At 37.6% G+C, this 15,663-nt stretch overlaps 4 protein-coding genes across 30 annotated transcripts in view; 1 reads left to right on the forward strand and 3 right to left on the reverse strand.

Moving 5' to 3' along the window:
• The window catches only part of LOC112454584 (ankyrin-3), an 83,071-nt gene extending 81,662 nt beyond the window's left edge, over nucleotides 1-1,409 (reverse strand). For 11 of the 21 annotated variants that reach the window (XR_003040751.1, XR_003040750.1, XR_003040749.1 and 8 more), the window contains exon 1: nucleotides 1,064-1,403. The gene's annotated coding sequence lies outside the window, so the exon portion shown is untranslated. Of the gene's footprint in view, nucleotides 1-1,063 lie in introns of all 21 variants that reach the window. The other 10 variants (XR_003040752.1, XR_003040760.1, XR_003040754.1 and 7 more) reach the window with 5 other exon arrangements.
• Nucleotides 1,410-2,411: 1,002 nt separating this feature from the next.
• On the reverse strand, nucleotides 2,412-8,889 carry LOC112454556 (zinc finger protein 721-like). Of its 4 annotated transcripts, XM_025016025.1 has the most exons (5): nucleotides 8,589-8,889; nucleotides 8,198-8,374; nucleotides 6,642-7,015; nucleotides 6,378-6,548; nucleotides 2,412-5,904 (listed from the first exon to the last, which is right to left on the reverse strand). In XM_025016025.1, the coding sequence occupies exons 4-5, from the start codon at nucleotides 6,519-6,521 to the stop codon at nucleotides 3,112-3,114; spliced, it is 2,937 nt and encodes a 978-aa protein (XP_024871793.1). In that variant the 5' UTR covers nucleotides 6,522-6,548; nucleotides 6,642-7,015; nucleotides 8,198-8,374; nucleotides 8,589-8,889; the 3' UTR covers nucleotides 2,412-3,111. The 4 variants fall into 4 exon arrangements, with proteins under 4 accessions (XP_024871793.1, XP_024871791.1, XP_024871789.1 ...); XM_025016023.1 differs by having other exon boundaries at nucleotides 6,378-7,015; nucleotides 8,204-8,374; XM_025016021.1 differs by having other exon boundaries at nucleotides 6,378-7,015.
• A 1,096-nt stretch (nucleotides 8,890-9,985) lies between these two features.
• Nucleotides 9,986-12,177, forward strand: LOC112454552 (location of vulva defective 1-like). 3 transcript variants are annotated; one of them, XM_025016016.1, is made up of 3 exons: nucleotides 9,986-10,342; nucleotides 10,739-10,948; nucleotides 11,296-12,177. In XM_025016016.1, the coding sequence occupies exons 1-3, from the start codon at nucleotides 10,210-10,212 to the stop codon at nucleotides 12,096-12,098; spliced, it is 1,146 nt and encodes a 381-aa protein (XP_024871784.1). In that variant the 5' UTR covers nucleotides 9,986-10,209; the 3' UTR covers nucleotides 12,099-12,177. The 3 variants fall into 3 exon arrangements, with proteins under 3 accessions (XP_024871784.1, XP_024871786.1, XP_024871785.1); XM_025016018.1 differs by having other exon boundaries at nucleotides 11,371-12,177; XM_025016017.1 differs by having other exon boundaries at nucleotides 9,987-10,342; nucleotides 11,365-12,177.
• A 281-nt stretch (nucleotides 12,178-12,458) lies between these two features.
• Nucleotides 12,459-15,194, reverse strand: LOC112454550 (40S ribosomal protein S24). Of its 2 annotated transcripts, XR_003040742.1 has the most exons (5): nucleotides 15,104-15,194; nucleotides 14,652-14,720; nucleotides 14,236-14,559; nucleotides 13,502-13,575; nucleotides 12,459-12,578 (listed from the first exon to the last, which is right to left on the reverse strand). XR_003040742.1 is itself a non-coding variant. In XM_025016014.1 (4 exons), exons 1-4 carry the CDS (start codon nucleotides 15,104-15,106, stop codon nucleotides 12,576-12,578), a joined length of 399 nt encoding a protein of 132 aa, XP_024871782.1. In that variant the 5' UTR covers nucleotides 15,107-15,193; the 3' UTR covers nucleotides 12,475-12,575. The 2 variants fall into 2 exon arrangements, 1 of the variants encoding a protein (XP_024871782.1); XM_025016014.1 differs by lacking the exon at nucleotides 13,502-13,575 and having other exon boundaries at nucleotides 12,475-12,578; nucleotides 15,104-15,193.
• Nucleotides 15,195-15,663: the final 469 nt, after the last annotated feature.

Genomic DNA, 15,663 nt, shown 5'->3' on the forward strand with positions numbered 1-15,663 from the left:
GGAAAAAGAAAGAGAATCGACGTACGTAACGTAAGTCACAAGTAATCTTTACTGGAGAACTGACGACACTTAAATTGAAGATTCAATATTATTCCAACTCGGAGCATCTCTCGTAATCCGCTAATTTAGTCATGGTAACGAAAATTTCTAACGAAAAACGAAGGGTTGAAGTTAAATCGAAACCGAGAGAGGCGATTGTCACGGTTTAATTGCGGCTGGAATTTTGTCGCGTCGACAGAAAACTGACGCCTATATCGTAGTAAACACGACACCCTGCGATTGATACCGCGGGATAGATTCTTTAATGGCAAACATTCATGCGTGCTCCGGGTCGTCGGCGATCGGATCGAACCGGATTGCGCGAGGCGCGATTGGTCGTGTCGGTGGGAAACAGGAAAACCTGGAGAACGTGCAAAACGATGGCACATCCCGCAATTACCACGCCAAGATTCCACTGGCGTGTTCCACGCACACGCATACGCGCGTACATACATAAATCACACATATATACGTAAATATACACACACATGCATGTATAAATCTATTTTTTTATGTATATCCATAACGATACATGTGTATAAATATATTTAGGTGTATGTATGTTATGTATATAATATATTAGCGTCAACGGCGCGGCGTCGCGGGGGTTCTCCGTCTGGTTCCTCGGCGCGGCGGTACATTTCGCGGGCGATCGATCTCTCGAACCCTTTTTCCCGCACTTCGGCCGAGTTTGCCGCGGTTCGATGACGCTCGGCGCCTCAAATCCGCACGACTATCGAGCGATTACGACGTTCGGACGCTACCCTAAGGGCCAAAGCACATAACATGGCGTAGCGATATACGACGGTCGTAGTTCTCGACCTGACAAATCAAGATACGCCAAAGCTTGTGCGTTACTTACGTCCACGACTACGACTGTCATATGTGCTTTGGCCCTAACGCGCGAGCGGTCGTAAAAAGGGAGCAGGAGACAAAGAGATAGGAAGAGTGAGAGATAGACACGAAAAAGGAGAAAAAGAGAGAGAGAGAGAGAGATAGAGACAGAGAGAGAGAGAGCACTAACCGGAGGGGTTCACACACGCAGGGTTGCGCGCGCGACGGATACCTTAAAGTCCACTAGTCCGTCAACCACCGCGGTGTTGAACGGCATTCAACAACTTTTTCCCATCGAACGCTACCTTCTCCACTTGTCAAATCACACGCCGCGCCGTCATCCTTCGCTCGTGCCCGCCTTCTCCGTTTCGCTACTCCTTTTCACATCGACCGGCCGCCGCGGACCGCGCGCGCACACGTATATACGACACACCGACTCCGAGAGACTCGCGCGACGACGAAAGCACCGAGCGTAACGCGACCGCCCTCCCGGATACTCCGCACGGCTTTGATCGTCGCCGCCGCCGCCTGCCGACTCTGCCGCCACCGCCGCGCTGTCAGAGTCAGCCGCGATGGCGAGTGGCGACGCCGACGCCGCGCCCGTCGCGGCACCTGCCGGCAACGCCGTGCGACACTTTGTTCTCTCCTTTTTTTTTATTTTTTTTTATACAGAAAATCGATAGCCTCTCGCGGAAACTCTTATTAATTAATTCATTGATCTCCCTGAAATAAAATATATATGTATGACATTTTTCCTTTTAAATGTGTTTATAATCCAAACTCACATTAATTCTAAAATGAAAATTTCAATTTCCAGAGAAATATGTGTAAGAGATTTACATAGTATGCAAATCGAATAAATACATTGTGCAACAATTTTACGACGACATCGACAAACGTCATTAATTTTTAGAGCATTTCAACAAGATGAGAAAAACATTACTAATGTACGATAGATTATTCGACCTATTCCTAACTTGGAGGTAAAAATCAATGTGAACTGTCAAATTCAATTTTTCACAATTCTTATTCTATTTAGGAACAAACGCGGTATGTACAAATTTGTAAACAATTTTATTATCGTCGCGTCAACTGAATTTAAAACAATTTTTTAAGTGTACTTACACTATAACACATATAAAATTACCACCAAATATAAAGCCAATATTAGCTAATTAATAAAAAACTATATTTAATACTAAACCAAGCCTCACATTAAGTATATCATTTCAATACACCAGTTGACAGAAGCTGGAGATGGAACGACATTTAATTAGAAGTAATGCTATAAAAATTATAACTTCGCTATTACGATAGCGTTCCTTACAATGTTTTATCATCACGAATGGCGCAATATAAAATTCAATTACAGACCTTGGAAGAAAAACTTGTCTTACATGCACAAAGATTATATTTTTTATTCCTTTGGTTTATTAGGATTTTCGTCTTAAGCAACAACATTAAAAATAAATGATGTACTAGAGATTTTCAAAACATTTTTCTGCAATCGGGTGTGGCGTCAAACATATTTTAATAAATTTTCTATTATCATTTCTAATTTAATAATGAAAATGTTAGTTTAATATTAATATGTGACAATTGTTACAAATAGTATTAACTATCGTCGTCTCTTAATGATACATCATTTACAAAAGGAGCTTCGCACCCTTACATTACGGTTTTATAGAAGATATTAAGAATTACAGATCAACTACAATTGAACGGATAGTTTGTGTAATCCTAATGTCTCGTAAACTTAAAGTTGACAGATTCTGTAGAAATGTTAAACGCATTATGAATTTATCCATTAAAGCAAAAATTGTCCGCGTACAAGATTCAGTTTGCAGAGTTTACAAAGTATTAGCATTATACAGACTAAATACAATAGAATATTGATTGTTCAGCAAATGATATAATTATATAATTAATGAAACACAAGATGAGAGATACAGGCGTTTTAAAAGTACTACCTATGTATCAGATATAAGATAAAAATAACGCAATACATATGATTCTTCGCGATTTCACATGTCAGCTGTGTAACAAAATATGAAATTTGTGTACGTGCATCATAAATAATATTAACACATAAACGTATCTTTGCATATCGGACGTGAATTGAAAATGATCCGACATGTAAAGGAATTAATTGTGCCAGATATCAATTCTTGTAATTAGTTTATTTCGTCTATACATATTGTATTATTCCTCTCAAGCGAAAGATATCCTCAACGATTCTTAGCGCGATTTTGCTAAGAATCCTTTCCTTTTCATTTTGTGTATATCATTGTTACATCCATCTATCTGCTCATGCATCTCAAGTTGTTTTTTAGTATGAAACCGCGTACCACAGGTATAACATTTTAACTTGACATTTGTGCCATGCTGCATCATGGTGTGATATTCTAAACCTACTCTATCGGAAAACATTTTGCCACAAAAATAACATGTATTATGCTTGTGCGCTTTCATATGACCTTTAAAAGTTTTATATTTTACACATTTCAGGCATATAGTACAAGTCATTAAGCTATCAGCCCAACGCGAATGTATCGTTTGTTTATGATAGTAAAGATTCTTATTATTCGTGTAAGCCTTTTTACATTTATGACAGGGATAACCGAAACCTAAATGATAACCCTCGTGAAAGGCCTTTGCTGAAATAGAAATCTTTTTATTACAAAATCTACAGAGCAGATCGTTGTGCTCCGAATGAAAATGCTGCAATCGTGCTTTGTCATGCGTGAATCGTTCAGGACAGTGGTAACAATGATACGCCTTATCAAAATGTTTGTTTCTCACATGCGCGTCAAATTCGTTATAATTATTTAGTACCTCTTTACAACAGAAACACAGCAACCGTAGCGAAAATTCATCGAATGACCTCCCATTATTAACAGTACACTGATGATTATCATATGACTTACATGTACTAAACCGTTCCTTACAATATGCGCACATCAATGGATCAAAATGCGTCATGTCGACCTTTGTTCCATAGGAGTGATCCAACTCCACTCTGGTATACTGATATCGTTTAGCTCGTAGTTTTCGCTTCCCTTGATGTATTACTTGTTTTTTTACCTGGCTATTTTCCTTGCACGTTTCTTGATCTTTAATCTGACTATATTTCTTGTTCTTATTTTCTGTGTTCCTGGATGTCGCATGTTCACCCATATCAAGAACTTCAAGAACCTCTTGACACATTTGTCTCAATGTAATGACTTTATTGAAAACTCTTTCAGTTTTTCCATCTTCTGCATCATCGTTTTGCTGCTTTGGCGAATACCGTTTATCATCTTCTCGCGTCATCACCTGCTTCGCTATATTATCTTCATTAGGAGAAATTTGTAGATCATCTTCAATATCGATGATTACGTCTTCATCTGCATCTTGTAATTTCAAAATGCTATGATCTTTACTATATTTGGATGATTGAGATGTGTCTAGTACTCGCTGTGTAGTAAACGCTTTTGTAAAATCTTTGGCATAATTAGATGTGTGAGACAGAGATGAAGTGTCTTCTTCGAGATTTGAAGTTTCAGACTTTTGAGATTTATCCTCATCATCTTTACCAACTATCTCATAAGAATCGTTTCGTTTCTTGATTGTTATGTTAAGGCCAATACCAGAGTCTCTATCACTGCTGACCCTGCTGTCTTGTGTCGCAGTATCTTCATTTGGACATAATTCACAATGCTTTTTATGAATGAACAAGGTATGAGGATTTCGAAATGATCTTCCACATATACAAGTAGTTTCTTCATTTTTTCTCATTCTTTCACTGTATCGGGTTGCTCGATTAATCTTGGAAGTTTGATTAAACGATGTACTGCTTTTATCTATATTGCTAGTGTCCTTTGCAACAGTATTGACTGACATCGTGGAAGACTTTGCTTCAATTGATGATTTGTATCTCTTACTGAATGGCGAATTAAAATATCTACATTGGAATTTATGAAAATTTTCTTTAGTTTCTCCGCGAAATTTGTGAATGCGTTTATGTTTGGCCAAACTGTGTGTAGATGAATATCTTCCCAAGCAAATGTTACATTTGAATCGACCATGTACTACTAAATTTTGTTTCTGCTGCGTGACGGTGGGCGGAACAAACTCATTGGATTCATTATTCAACTTGAGTTTCTTCCTAGCATTTTGTGAGGTATAGGTTGTCTTTCTCTTGACTTGAAACTTTCCACGAGCATTACTTTCATTGTCCATTATACGATGTCCATCTTGATGTGATTTATTTGTTGATATAGTTTTCTCATTTTCAGATGATGTAGTCTCACTTAATAATGACGATTCTAGCTGTTCTACCACACTTGAAGGACCTCCTATTTTATGATAATTAATTAAATGTTTTCTTAAAGATGGTACTTTCCGCTGACATAATGTACACTTGACAAACTGTATCGATGTAGGAGGTGAAGTAGTTGCAGTTCTGGTAGGTTTTGTCTTTGTAATAATCTTTTCACGTGAATCTTTATTACCATAAAGCTTTTCAGCACTATTATTTTCTTTGCCGATTGAAGCAACTGAAGTGGCTTCATTTTTCTTCTTTAAAACGGTACGATTCCAACCTCTACGTTGTAAGGGAATAACAACTCCGTGTACTCTTTCTGAATGCTTTCTTAAGGATCGTCTCTCCAAGTATTGCTTACCACAGGTAGTGCAAGGATATACTTTCCTTGTCCTTTGGACAGAAAATTTAAAAGGCAATGGCAATGTGTAGTCACTTCTTCTAGGTTGATACCTGATGTACGATGGAGACTCTTTAACCTTGTCCAAGCATTGCGCTTCTTTCTCCTCTTCTTTCTCCTCTTCTCTCTCCTCTTCTTTCTCCTCTTCTTTCTCCTCTTCTTTCTCCTCTTCATTCTTGTCGCAATCATCGGTTAGCGCTGCTGACTTCTCAATCTGCATATTTCTTATCAATTGTAACGTTTCCCAAATTTTATCACATCTCTCCAACAAGACAATTGGATTCTTTATCATAGGTATGGATACCGGAATATGTAGTGTGGATTCGTCCTATAATAGAAAATATATAATTTTTATAATATTTTCAATTATATTATATATTTGGTTTTTTTCCAATATCATAATCTAAACTAAAACAAAAACATAAAATTTACATTGTGATCGTGCACTACTTTTGGTTATATCCAGAGATATAACCAAAAAATTGGTAATCGGAGTTTTTCTAGCAAAAACTTAATTATCGCAGAAATTAGGTTCTCGTTTATTGATGAATAACACGTGGCTGATAAATAACATTAAATAATAAATTTAAACACGTCACAATATAAAATGGCAATCAAATCGTAGCCTAACCAACATAAACATAAAAAGCGCGGTAAAACAGTGGTTAATGATTTTGGCGAGACGCAGCAGCATTTTTCACATCTTTTTTTTCTAAAAATTTTAATAACAAGCACTCCGATCAGGCGTAAATGGCACGACATGTGAATTTCAAGGAAACCCATCGATTCCCGGAAACTTACAAACACCGATAGTTCCTCGTCGGGCGGGTTGATCAAGTCGGTGCATGGCTCCGTCTTGCATTCGACGAGGCAGAAAGACGATGCCAGTGTCGCCGCATCATCATTTTCCTCGTGGACGCTTGCGGCGGCGGCGTCGTCGGCCATCCTGGGACAGGGTCAACAGAGTGCAATCTGCTGAAAGACAGATCGCACTTGAATCCCCTCTGAAACGTTGGTAGTGCTGCTGCTCGCGAACCGTTGCTGGCCGGAATCGGAATAGCTCACAATCAGCTCAATGGCTGCAGGCTGGGCGAATTCTTGGCGTCTCTCTTTAGGACCTTACATACACCGCTGACCGCATGCCTCTTTCTCCGCGCCACTCGGTACGGTCGCTACGACGATAGTCCGGAGTCCCTCTCTTTCCGTCGCACTACGACCCTTCTTTATTGCCCTCTCCCCGTATATTTGCGCCTTCTCTTATCCTTATTGGACAGGACGGGCGCGTTTGTGCCGAGCTGAGCTCTTCAACCCGACCCAGCTTCGACCACTGTCGAACTGATGCAGGGCTGGATACCCGATACTGGCTCGATGGGCACCGATACCCACTGGGAGTTGGGATTATTTGCTTCGTCGATATTTTCGTTCGCCTCGTGCCTTACCTAATATTAATTATAATTTTAGAGGAAGGAAGAAGAGATATATAGGATATAATTAAAACAAACTTAATTTCGGAGTCTTAAATTAAGGAAGTACAATTAAAACAAACGGACTTAGCAATACGTATTAATAAGATTAGTGAATCATAGATTTGGCGTTCAATAATACAATCAAAGACTAATCAGACAAATAAATTGCTGTTCTCTAAAAATTCCTTCCGGATCATACTTATATCGATATGGATATCGCGGCACAATTCGTAATTAACAATTTATAAGCCTATACGTTGGGAAGAAGCGCCAGCGGATTAAGACAGGGTAGAATCATGGGGTCAGAGGATGGGAAGTCCTAAAAACGCGATAATTCCCGTAAGTTTGCGTTTTTAGAAGAGAGACGTATCGAGATACGTATTACATATCCTAAAACCCAAGTATCAAATCGACATGTGAACAATATTTTGTAAGATGTAGATGGGATTTCCAGATTTCTGTTAGAAACGATTAATGAAACGTCACATATTATTAAGGCTGTTATTCATTAGAATGATAACTCGTACGATTCTAATAGTCGACGTATCCGGGATATCTTGTCGGCGGGTTGTACTTAACAATTACACGCTAATGTCGTTTCCAAACACCGATCTGAGAGAAGACACCTCGCGTAGAAAAAAGACGCTATAACGAAAGTCAGTAATGCTCAACAAAAATACAATAAAAGTATAATGTACATACCTTATTTTCAATTAATGCGGTTGTATACCGGTTCGATTAAGACATATATATATATATAACTAAGGGATATTGATCGGGTTGAGGACATCATCGTGGATAGGTTTTCTTACGTTCCTCGCCAAAGATATGGGTAAACTACGTGAATTTTAATGTTCACCAATTTTTTTAACAACATTGTTGTACATTTCGTGATTAATAAAGTTCGACAATAAGAAAAACTCATTTATTTAATTAGTCTTTGATTATATTGTTGAACGCCAAGGCTTGATTGATTCGCTAATCCTGTTAATACATATTGCTAAGTCCGTTGTGTTAATTATAGCTTCTTTAACCTTTAATTTAAGAGCCCGAAATTAAGCTCGCTTTAATTATATTTTTCAACAAAATATAACTTGAAAAATGTAATTTTGCTAAAATTTTTATCAAATATATAATTAAGTAATGGGTCTTTACGGTTACCGTTCCGCCACTGCGTTGACTGCGTGCTATCACACGATTGGACGGTATAGTGTAGACTCGAGAACAATGGGCGAGTCCAAGTTAGGAGATAAGATAATTTCCGTTGAACTTTATCGCGTCCCGTCTCTCAACTTTTTTTACCCAATATGTTTATATACCGAGATTCGCCCACTGGAAAATTCCCATTCTATGATCTATTTATCGAGATCTATTTATCTAGTCTACGTAACATAACCAAACGCACATATAGATATCGCCTGCGTGCGATACTTTGGACTCCCTAAATTACGCGTAATATGCGTACAAATTGCGTCTTACAGCGCGACTCGATTCTACATCAGGGGGGATATATTCATGATACTTATCGCTAGGAACGTTCGTTCACCTGAGACCTCGATCAGCCACGATTGATTCTGTACGCTCGCTGGTCCGGGCTTCGCCATCAGATCCCAGAACGGACTGTCTCGCGTGACGTGTCGCGTCAGCGTTCGTTTCCTTCACGGTAGACTCATGCGCACAATAAAAAGTTCTTGGAAGCCAAACACGATGCGTAGCCAAGTAGCGGTCGCTCGAAGGGTTGATGCTTGAGGGATACGTGAAAAAACGATAGAGATTCGAATGCGAAATGACCGATCAATCCTGGACGAGTCCACTTTTCCTCGCGGCACGCAGCGGGCCAAATCTCACTTTATTTCGGCCTGTCCACGATTAGTTTTTTTCACGCCAGGCGTGGCGTGTTGCAGGGCCAGGAACCCGAGAACATGGCGAGTTGGGCGATGATTTAGCAAATATCCCGCTACGGAAACCCGTCGGCTTGATTCTGTCGATCGACGGCGAGCCACGGTTGGGAAAACTGCGTTTCCGCGTGTCGCTATTTTGCCCTACGCGACTCTCTTTGTGGTTGAAGGCATTAGCAGGAGTTTATGATGAAATTAATAGCTCGCAGCACTTCCATCACCGAAACTTATAGTCGATCGCAAAAGATCAGATAGCTCGTTATTTCTAGCAGCTACAGATCATCTGATTCCCGTTAAATCTCGTACCAGCTGATGTTCCGCCGAACGTTTTTTCATTCCCCGACGGGAAGTGCGTTTCTTTCCCAAAGCGAGCGCCTTACACGTTTCTACCCAGTCAACACCGAGCATCAGTGTTGGAATTTCGTACTCAACAATGTAAATGTAATATAAAAACATGTGCGAAATTATGACATAGATATGATGTAACTGATGCTCGGGGGTTGACTGAGTAGGCTATTCACAAAGGGTTTTCCAAACCGATCCAAGCCTAAAGTTACACGTTCAAACTTGTAACATGAACTGCAATGCAATGCGCTTATTATTAAAAAACCATCTACGTTCTTACGTTGAGTGACGAAACGTCGCGCGTCGATTCCTAGATAGCACGTATCGTTGCATACGTTCAAATAACGTATAATGAAAGCAACATGTGCTATTTGGGCTATGGATCTAAAATTGCCCTTGTTGGGGCAAGCCGAGCATCATTTGTCGTTCGCGCCGATAAAAGCGTAAAACGATATTAAACAGAGATACGTTGAAATAAAATAAGGTCCTTCTAACATTAGAAGCGCAGACAGAAGCGTAACAGTAGAAACCCGTGTAGAACCGTGAATTAACAGCGCGCAAACGGGTAATCAATTGATAGCCCGTTTTAGGCCAGTCGGTCCAGCCCACATGAGTAATCACGGATAAGCGTATGTAATTTGCCTTCATACGTAACGCGGCACAATAGCGTGATGCCGTGGCCCGAGGTTCGCGGAACGAGCGATTGTCCATCTATCTTGCCGGCGCGCCACGTACTTCGGATTGTTGTAAGTTACATAGATATTGCGAAAATGACGGCGGTCAACCGATTGAGAGATCGGGATCGGAACGAGCGCAACAAGGCCTTGTTTACGTTAGCATGCGCGGGCTTGATCCCCCGATAAAATTGTGGCACTAACGAGATCGTCATACCATGCATTTCCGCCGGAGGACATATAAAATCGCATGCACTTGTCCACCCGCACGCAGAGCGGTGTTGTTTGTCCGGTCGCAAAAATGCGACCGCTCTCAGGTGTCTTGCTGCTGCTGCTGCTCCTCAACTGTCAGCTCGTTACGCCGACACCGATTTTCGATAGAGGTGGTGTACATTGTAGTTGTTTATAAGTGCTATATCAATTATACATTTTGCAGTACAGGAGAATTAAGTGCAGGATTGATACGATCGATATTATAGTTGAATCAAATGTATTTAAGTTTCTCGAGCTCTTGAGATGAATTGTCCTGAATCCTTCAAGAGAAAAAAGTAAAGAATGTAGTTTCCAGTTTCGTGCAAAATAAAATGTTAAATCCAGTGCGTCCAAATTGTTACCAAATTTGTTAAAAATCAAGTGTATACGTCAATTTTCACAAAAATGTATAAATTAATAGAGAATTTAACAAGGTTGTAATGAAACTGTGCTGCTAGATTGCGATGTACCAATTCTACTATAAACCCTATAAATTTTTAACGTTTTATTCAATTCAAACGTCGTAGATGGAGCAGGTTTTCGTGGTCGATCGACTGGATTCGGAGAAACAATACGAGATTGGTTCAAAGTGCTCAAGGACCGAATCGTGAGAAAATGGCAAGAGTGGTTCGGCGAAGACAGTCCAACTTCGAGTTTGTCACCGCAGGATATTTTGAACATCGATAAAAACATAGGGGGTCGAATACCGGGTTACCCAGGCTTGGTCTTAGATTTGTGTAAGCAAAGCTCGATAACATGAAATTTGGAGTCAGTTCAGTATCCGTAGCGATCCCCTTTAATATCTCGTCACAAGCTCGTCGTAAAGCTGAAACTCCCGCTGCGCTTGACGTAAAATCACGTGTTTCTGCTTCGCTACAGATCATAATTGAACATACGTGATTTCGACCTTTTACGTGATGCGTCACTCACGAAGATCGTACGAGAGATACAATTAGCACTATAGCGTATAGTGCCGCGTATGTCTTTCAAAGCCTTTCGCGACCGTGTCCTCCCAAGTTTTTAGACTTCTCTAGACAATCCCGATTTAACTTTCCTATTTTGTTAATTTTTTTCATGATAATAGCTAGCCTAACTTTTGACCCAAAACGAGATTGGGGCGTCCGGATTGGTAAATGGTACATCATCCGGAAAGTTGCAGGCAATGACTACGACAGTGATTCGGATGAGTGGGATATGAGGCCCTGGTTACCGAATCTGCCCTCGCCACCCACATTCGGGATCGAGTGGACGCCCGACTTCCGCAAATTCGGAACTTCTGAAACTACGCAATCTCCAACGACTACGCCGAAGATCGAATCGACTACATCGAGACAACGGACGACCCAAACTGTTACTGAAACGCAATCAGCCTTAACTTCTACTGGATCAACTGTAACGACCACTGAGGCTACCGTAACTTCTACCGAATCGATTTCACTTACTACCCAGTTAATTACAACTTCGGTAGAGCCGAATGCAACGTCAACTGAAGAAATCTTGACTTCTAGTGAATCTGTTGTAACGGACAGTGAACTAGGTACGATACCTACCGAATCTACAGTAATATCCATCGAGACAATTACCGAAAAAACTGTTCCATCCATCGAGTCTACTGTGCTTACTGTCGAACCGATATCGTCCACTGAATCGACTTCTGTTAAATCAATTGAAACATCTATCGAATCTTCTGAAATTACTACTGAAGCGTCTGAAGCAAGCGTGACATCCACTGAAGAGGTAACTGTTATTACTACTGTCAATGAGTCACCTATAACGTCCACCGAACTGACTTTACCTATCTTCAACAAGCGAGTAGAAGAGAACGAGACCATCAATAAACGTACCACAAAGAAACCTCGTCCAGCATCTGCCGAAGTCATAATTTAAAAACAAGTTACATATTATCAGAGAATAAATTCAGATGTATGTCTTGGTCCAATCTTTCTTAATAAAGTTTTAAAGTAAATCAGTTGTAAATACATATTAATTAGATCTAAAAATATTAACATGCTAAAAATAGGTAAAATAAAATCGACAAAAATAATTATTTGAATTTTTAAATAGATTTATATAAACAAATATATCTTAGAAAAAATTAATTAAATCTCAAATATTAGTCATTCCACTCAAATAACCTGAAATTTTGAATATTATTTTTATGGGGATAACAGAACATTAACTAAATACAATATAATAAATTTTTTAACGAGGGATTTTCACGAGATGTCAAGAGAAAGGCGAAATGGATTTTCATCAAGAAGAATACACGTTTATTCCGTAAAATTTATTATAATTACAGCGCTATTCCATAGTAAAATATAATAATTTTTACGTCGATGATCGTGGTCTTCAAGATGGCTTCTTTTACTGTAATAGAAAAAAAAGAATTTTTTGTGTATATTCAAAAAGAATATTTCCTTTCTTACTTAAAATCAACTGCTTAACATGCACATTTTAACAAATTTTGCAATATACAAATTGTCATGGAAGTACGACAGCACATATACATATATCTGTAGTTAATATATAAAGCATTATCTCTCTCAAGCGTATTAAATATAAAAAGTATATACACTAACAAGAAATTCAATATAATATAACATTAAAGTATTTTCAAAATTATTTAGATGTTAGCAATTTTCGTGCACATCTAATTTTACACTGATATAGAATGCATATGTAACAGACTAAACTTTAAGATAAAGTAAAATTGTTTGTTAGTTTGTTAACGTATTTGTAATTCATTAAAACCAAAGCTTTTACAAAAAAGAACAAAGGTTAAATTTCTGACAAATTTAATTATATTTTTTTCTTTTTAAAAATATAATTTAATTTGACATTTAATCACTAGTTTTAATAAAATGTGAATAGTATAGCAAAAGCTTAATTTTAATTGCAGTATTAGATAACACGTTTTAGTGGTAGACCTAAAATTAATTTACTAACAAGTAAAATGCAAATATAAATAAGTAATCAAGTCCTGTATTACCTGATTATGCATTTTCTAAATTTATACAATACTCTACATCGTTAAAGACGCTTATTATGTCTAATATGAAAATATAACAGCCTATATAAAATTATTGCATTTTCATATTATATAAATAAAATATATTTTTACATTATTGAAACATTAGAATTGTGATTAGCAATATAATAAATAAACCATAAAAAACAGAACATCACATATAACATTCAGAAGTTATACAGAAGTATTTTAACAAATTATTAGCATGCTCATACAATTAACAAGGAACAAAAGTATGAAACTTAAAGATTTGCATGCTGACCCTGATTAAGCAACAAGATATTGCCCCTCCAGAAGTCTGTAGTACAAATGATGATCATTTCTCTATTTCCTTCCCTAGAATGTGAATAAGAAGCGTATACCACCGTAGCATGCACAATAAACATCAGACCAAAGGAAAATTTATTTCTGAATTGCCCATAAACACTATTATGTTCAATAAGAAATCTTTTATATTTTTTTTATATTTCTATTTACACAACTTCTTACACAACTATTGTATTATGAGGTATATAAAAAGTTCAAACTAGTAAATTTAAAAAATCTGTTAAATAGAAGTTTTTCTACAAAATATGTGAATATTTATCATGTATTTATGGTTATTCGTTCAATAATGTTAAGAACTTCATTGTGCTATGTAATAAAATTTATTTCTATATGCAAACTATCTGATTTTCTCGAATAAAGTAGTTTATTAATACAATAAAATTACCTAAATGAAAACAAAGAGAAAAAGATTTCCACATCGTGTAGAATATATAATTTAAGGCCGATTATAATTTTAATTTAAGAAATTTAAGCCAAAACCCCCATAATTAAGAAAAAAGAAACATTATTTCAACATGCAAAAGATATCTTATATTGAAAAGCATTCAACAGTGAGAAAGAATAAAGAAAAATTTTTACAATGTTACAGCATTATAACGTTTGAGTAATAGAGCAAGAAGTATGGTCATATGTTCATGTAAGAAATATATTTAACATTATTTCGCCTACCTTTTTAGACGCTGCTCCAACTTTACTCTTCTTAGTACCCCTAACTTTCTTCATTCTGTTCTTGCGTTCTTTACGCTGTTTCCTGGTTTGTTTCTGTTTCTCGAAGAGACCATGCCTTGCTAACCTGTATTTAGGTTCGAATTTCTTTGCAAAGTCCAAGGTGTCGTAGATAAGCGCGAACCCAGTAGATTTACCACCGCCGAAGTTGGTTTGAAAGCCAAACACAAAGACGACGTCTGGGGTCACTTTATACATCTTAGCTAGTTTCTCACGTATCTCAGTCTTACGAACCGATGGTTGTCCAGGATGGATTACATCTACGACCTGCACAAAACAAAACGTTGGTACATATAAATCATCAATAATAATTGGCTAATAGATATAGAAATCATAGATCACTCGATTCACACACTCACCATTTGTTTTCGGCATAGGAGCCGATTGGTCATGAACTTTCTCGTTCTGATGGTAGCTGTACCTTCCGTCTGTAAGCAAGAATCAAAATAAGTCTCTTTATTTATGAAGTTAGGTTATTTTATTAGAGTGCATCTAAGTGTATCGAAAATAGACTGGAGAACGCAGCTGTTCTATTGCATTCTATGGCAAGGATAAATAATATGATAAATAAAATTAAAAAGTTTCAGTTAATAGTCCTCATTTATTAAGCGTCACAAATAACAAACATGTATTTTCATCCGAGGTTATGTCACGTCGCGTTTAACGATTAGCATTGCTACTCGCAATCGGTACTTCCCGAACTTAATACACGCGACACGTACTTTATTAGATGCCATTATTTAATACTCAATCAAACGTCGCACGTTTCGTTGGACGATTATTGCAGAATTCCTCGATACAAATTACATACCATTCTGACCGGTTAGCGTACCGCTCGGAAAAAGACACGAAATTTCACGGCATGCACGCACGGAAACGTGCACTGCCATCTGCGATAGATCACACGGCGTCTACATCGCGCACCCACGTGATATTTTTACACAATAGAAAAACCTTTTTTTATTGTTTATACATACCTACGCCCGGCACTATCGATTAAAAATGGTTAAAAATTTTGCATCTAATTTTCAAGCTTTTATTAGGTTCAAACGATTTAAGATACTGAATCGCTTCGAAATTAACAACAGAGGATTAATTTCTAGGAATATTTGCAGCCGAGACGCGAGAATAATTATCGTATCTCTCTATGAAGAAAAAAACATTTCAATAAGGAGAAAATAACAAGAAGAATGTGATTATATAATAGACAATAAGAAATGTGATTATATGTAAGAAAAATTAATATTCAATATTTTATTTTACATACACGCCTTGTCGCAAATGCGATATATTATGATTTTCAAATTAATTTCTTTAAAAAATATATGTACCAAATATCTAAAAATTTAATTATACATATATTAATGGCTC

The sequence above is a fragment of the Temnothorax curvispinosus genome, unplaced genomic scaffold (genome assembly GCF_003070985.1).
Source record: "Temnothorax curvispinosus isolate PA1 unplaced genomic scaffold, ASM307098v1 QBEX01005133.1, whole genome shotgun sequence".
In the NCBI taxonomy this organism is placed as follows: domain Eukaryota; kingdom Metazoa; phylum Arthropoda; class Insecta; order Hymenoptera; family Formicidae; genus Temnothorax; species Temnothorax curvispinosus.

Excerpts from the sequence above, each read along its gene's own strand:
- LOC112454550 (XM_025016014.1), bottom strand. Across the intron at positions 14,560-14,651 it reads TCCTATGCCGAAAACAAATG|GTCGTAGATGTAATCCATCC; the intron begins GTGAGTGTGTGA and ends TGTTTTGTGCAG.
- LOC112454552 (XM_025016016.1), top strand. The coding sequence starts at position 10,210 with ATGCACTTGTCCACCCGCACGCAGAGCGGTGTTGTTTGTCCGGTCGCA. Across the intron at positions 10,343-10,738 it reads GACACCGATTTTCGATAGAG|ATGGAGCAGGTTTTCGTGGT; the intron begins GTGGTGTACATT and ends CAAACGTCGTAG. Across the intron at positions 10,949-11,295 it reads AGGCTTGGTCTTAGATTTGT|CTAGCCTAACTTTTGACCCA; the intron begins GTAAGCAAAGCT and ends TCATGATAATAG.
- LOC112454556 (XM_025016024.1), bottom strand. The coding sequence starts at position 6,521 with ATGGCCGACGACGCCGCCGCCGCAAGCGTCCACGAGGAAAATGATGAT. Across the intron at positions 5,905-6,377 it reads ACGAGGAACTATCGGTGTTT|GACGAATCCACACTACATAT; the intron begins GTAAGTTTCCGG and ends TTTCTATTATAG.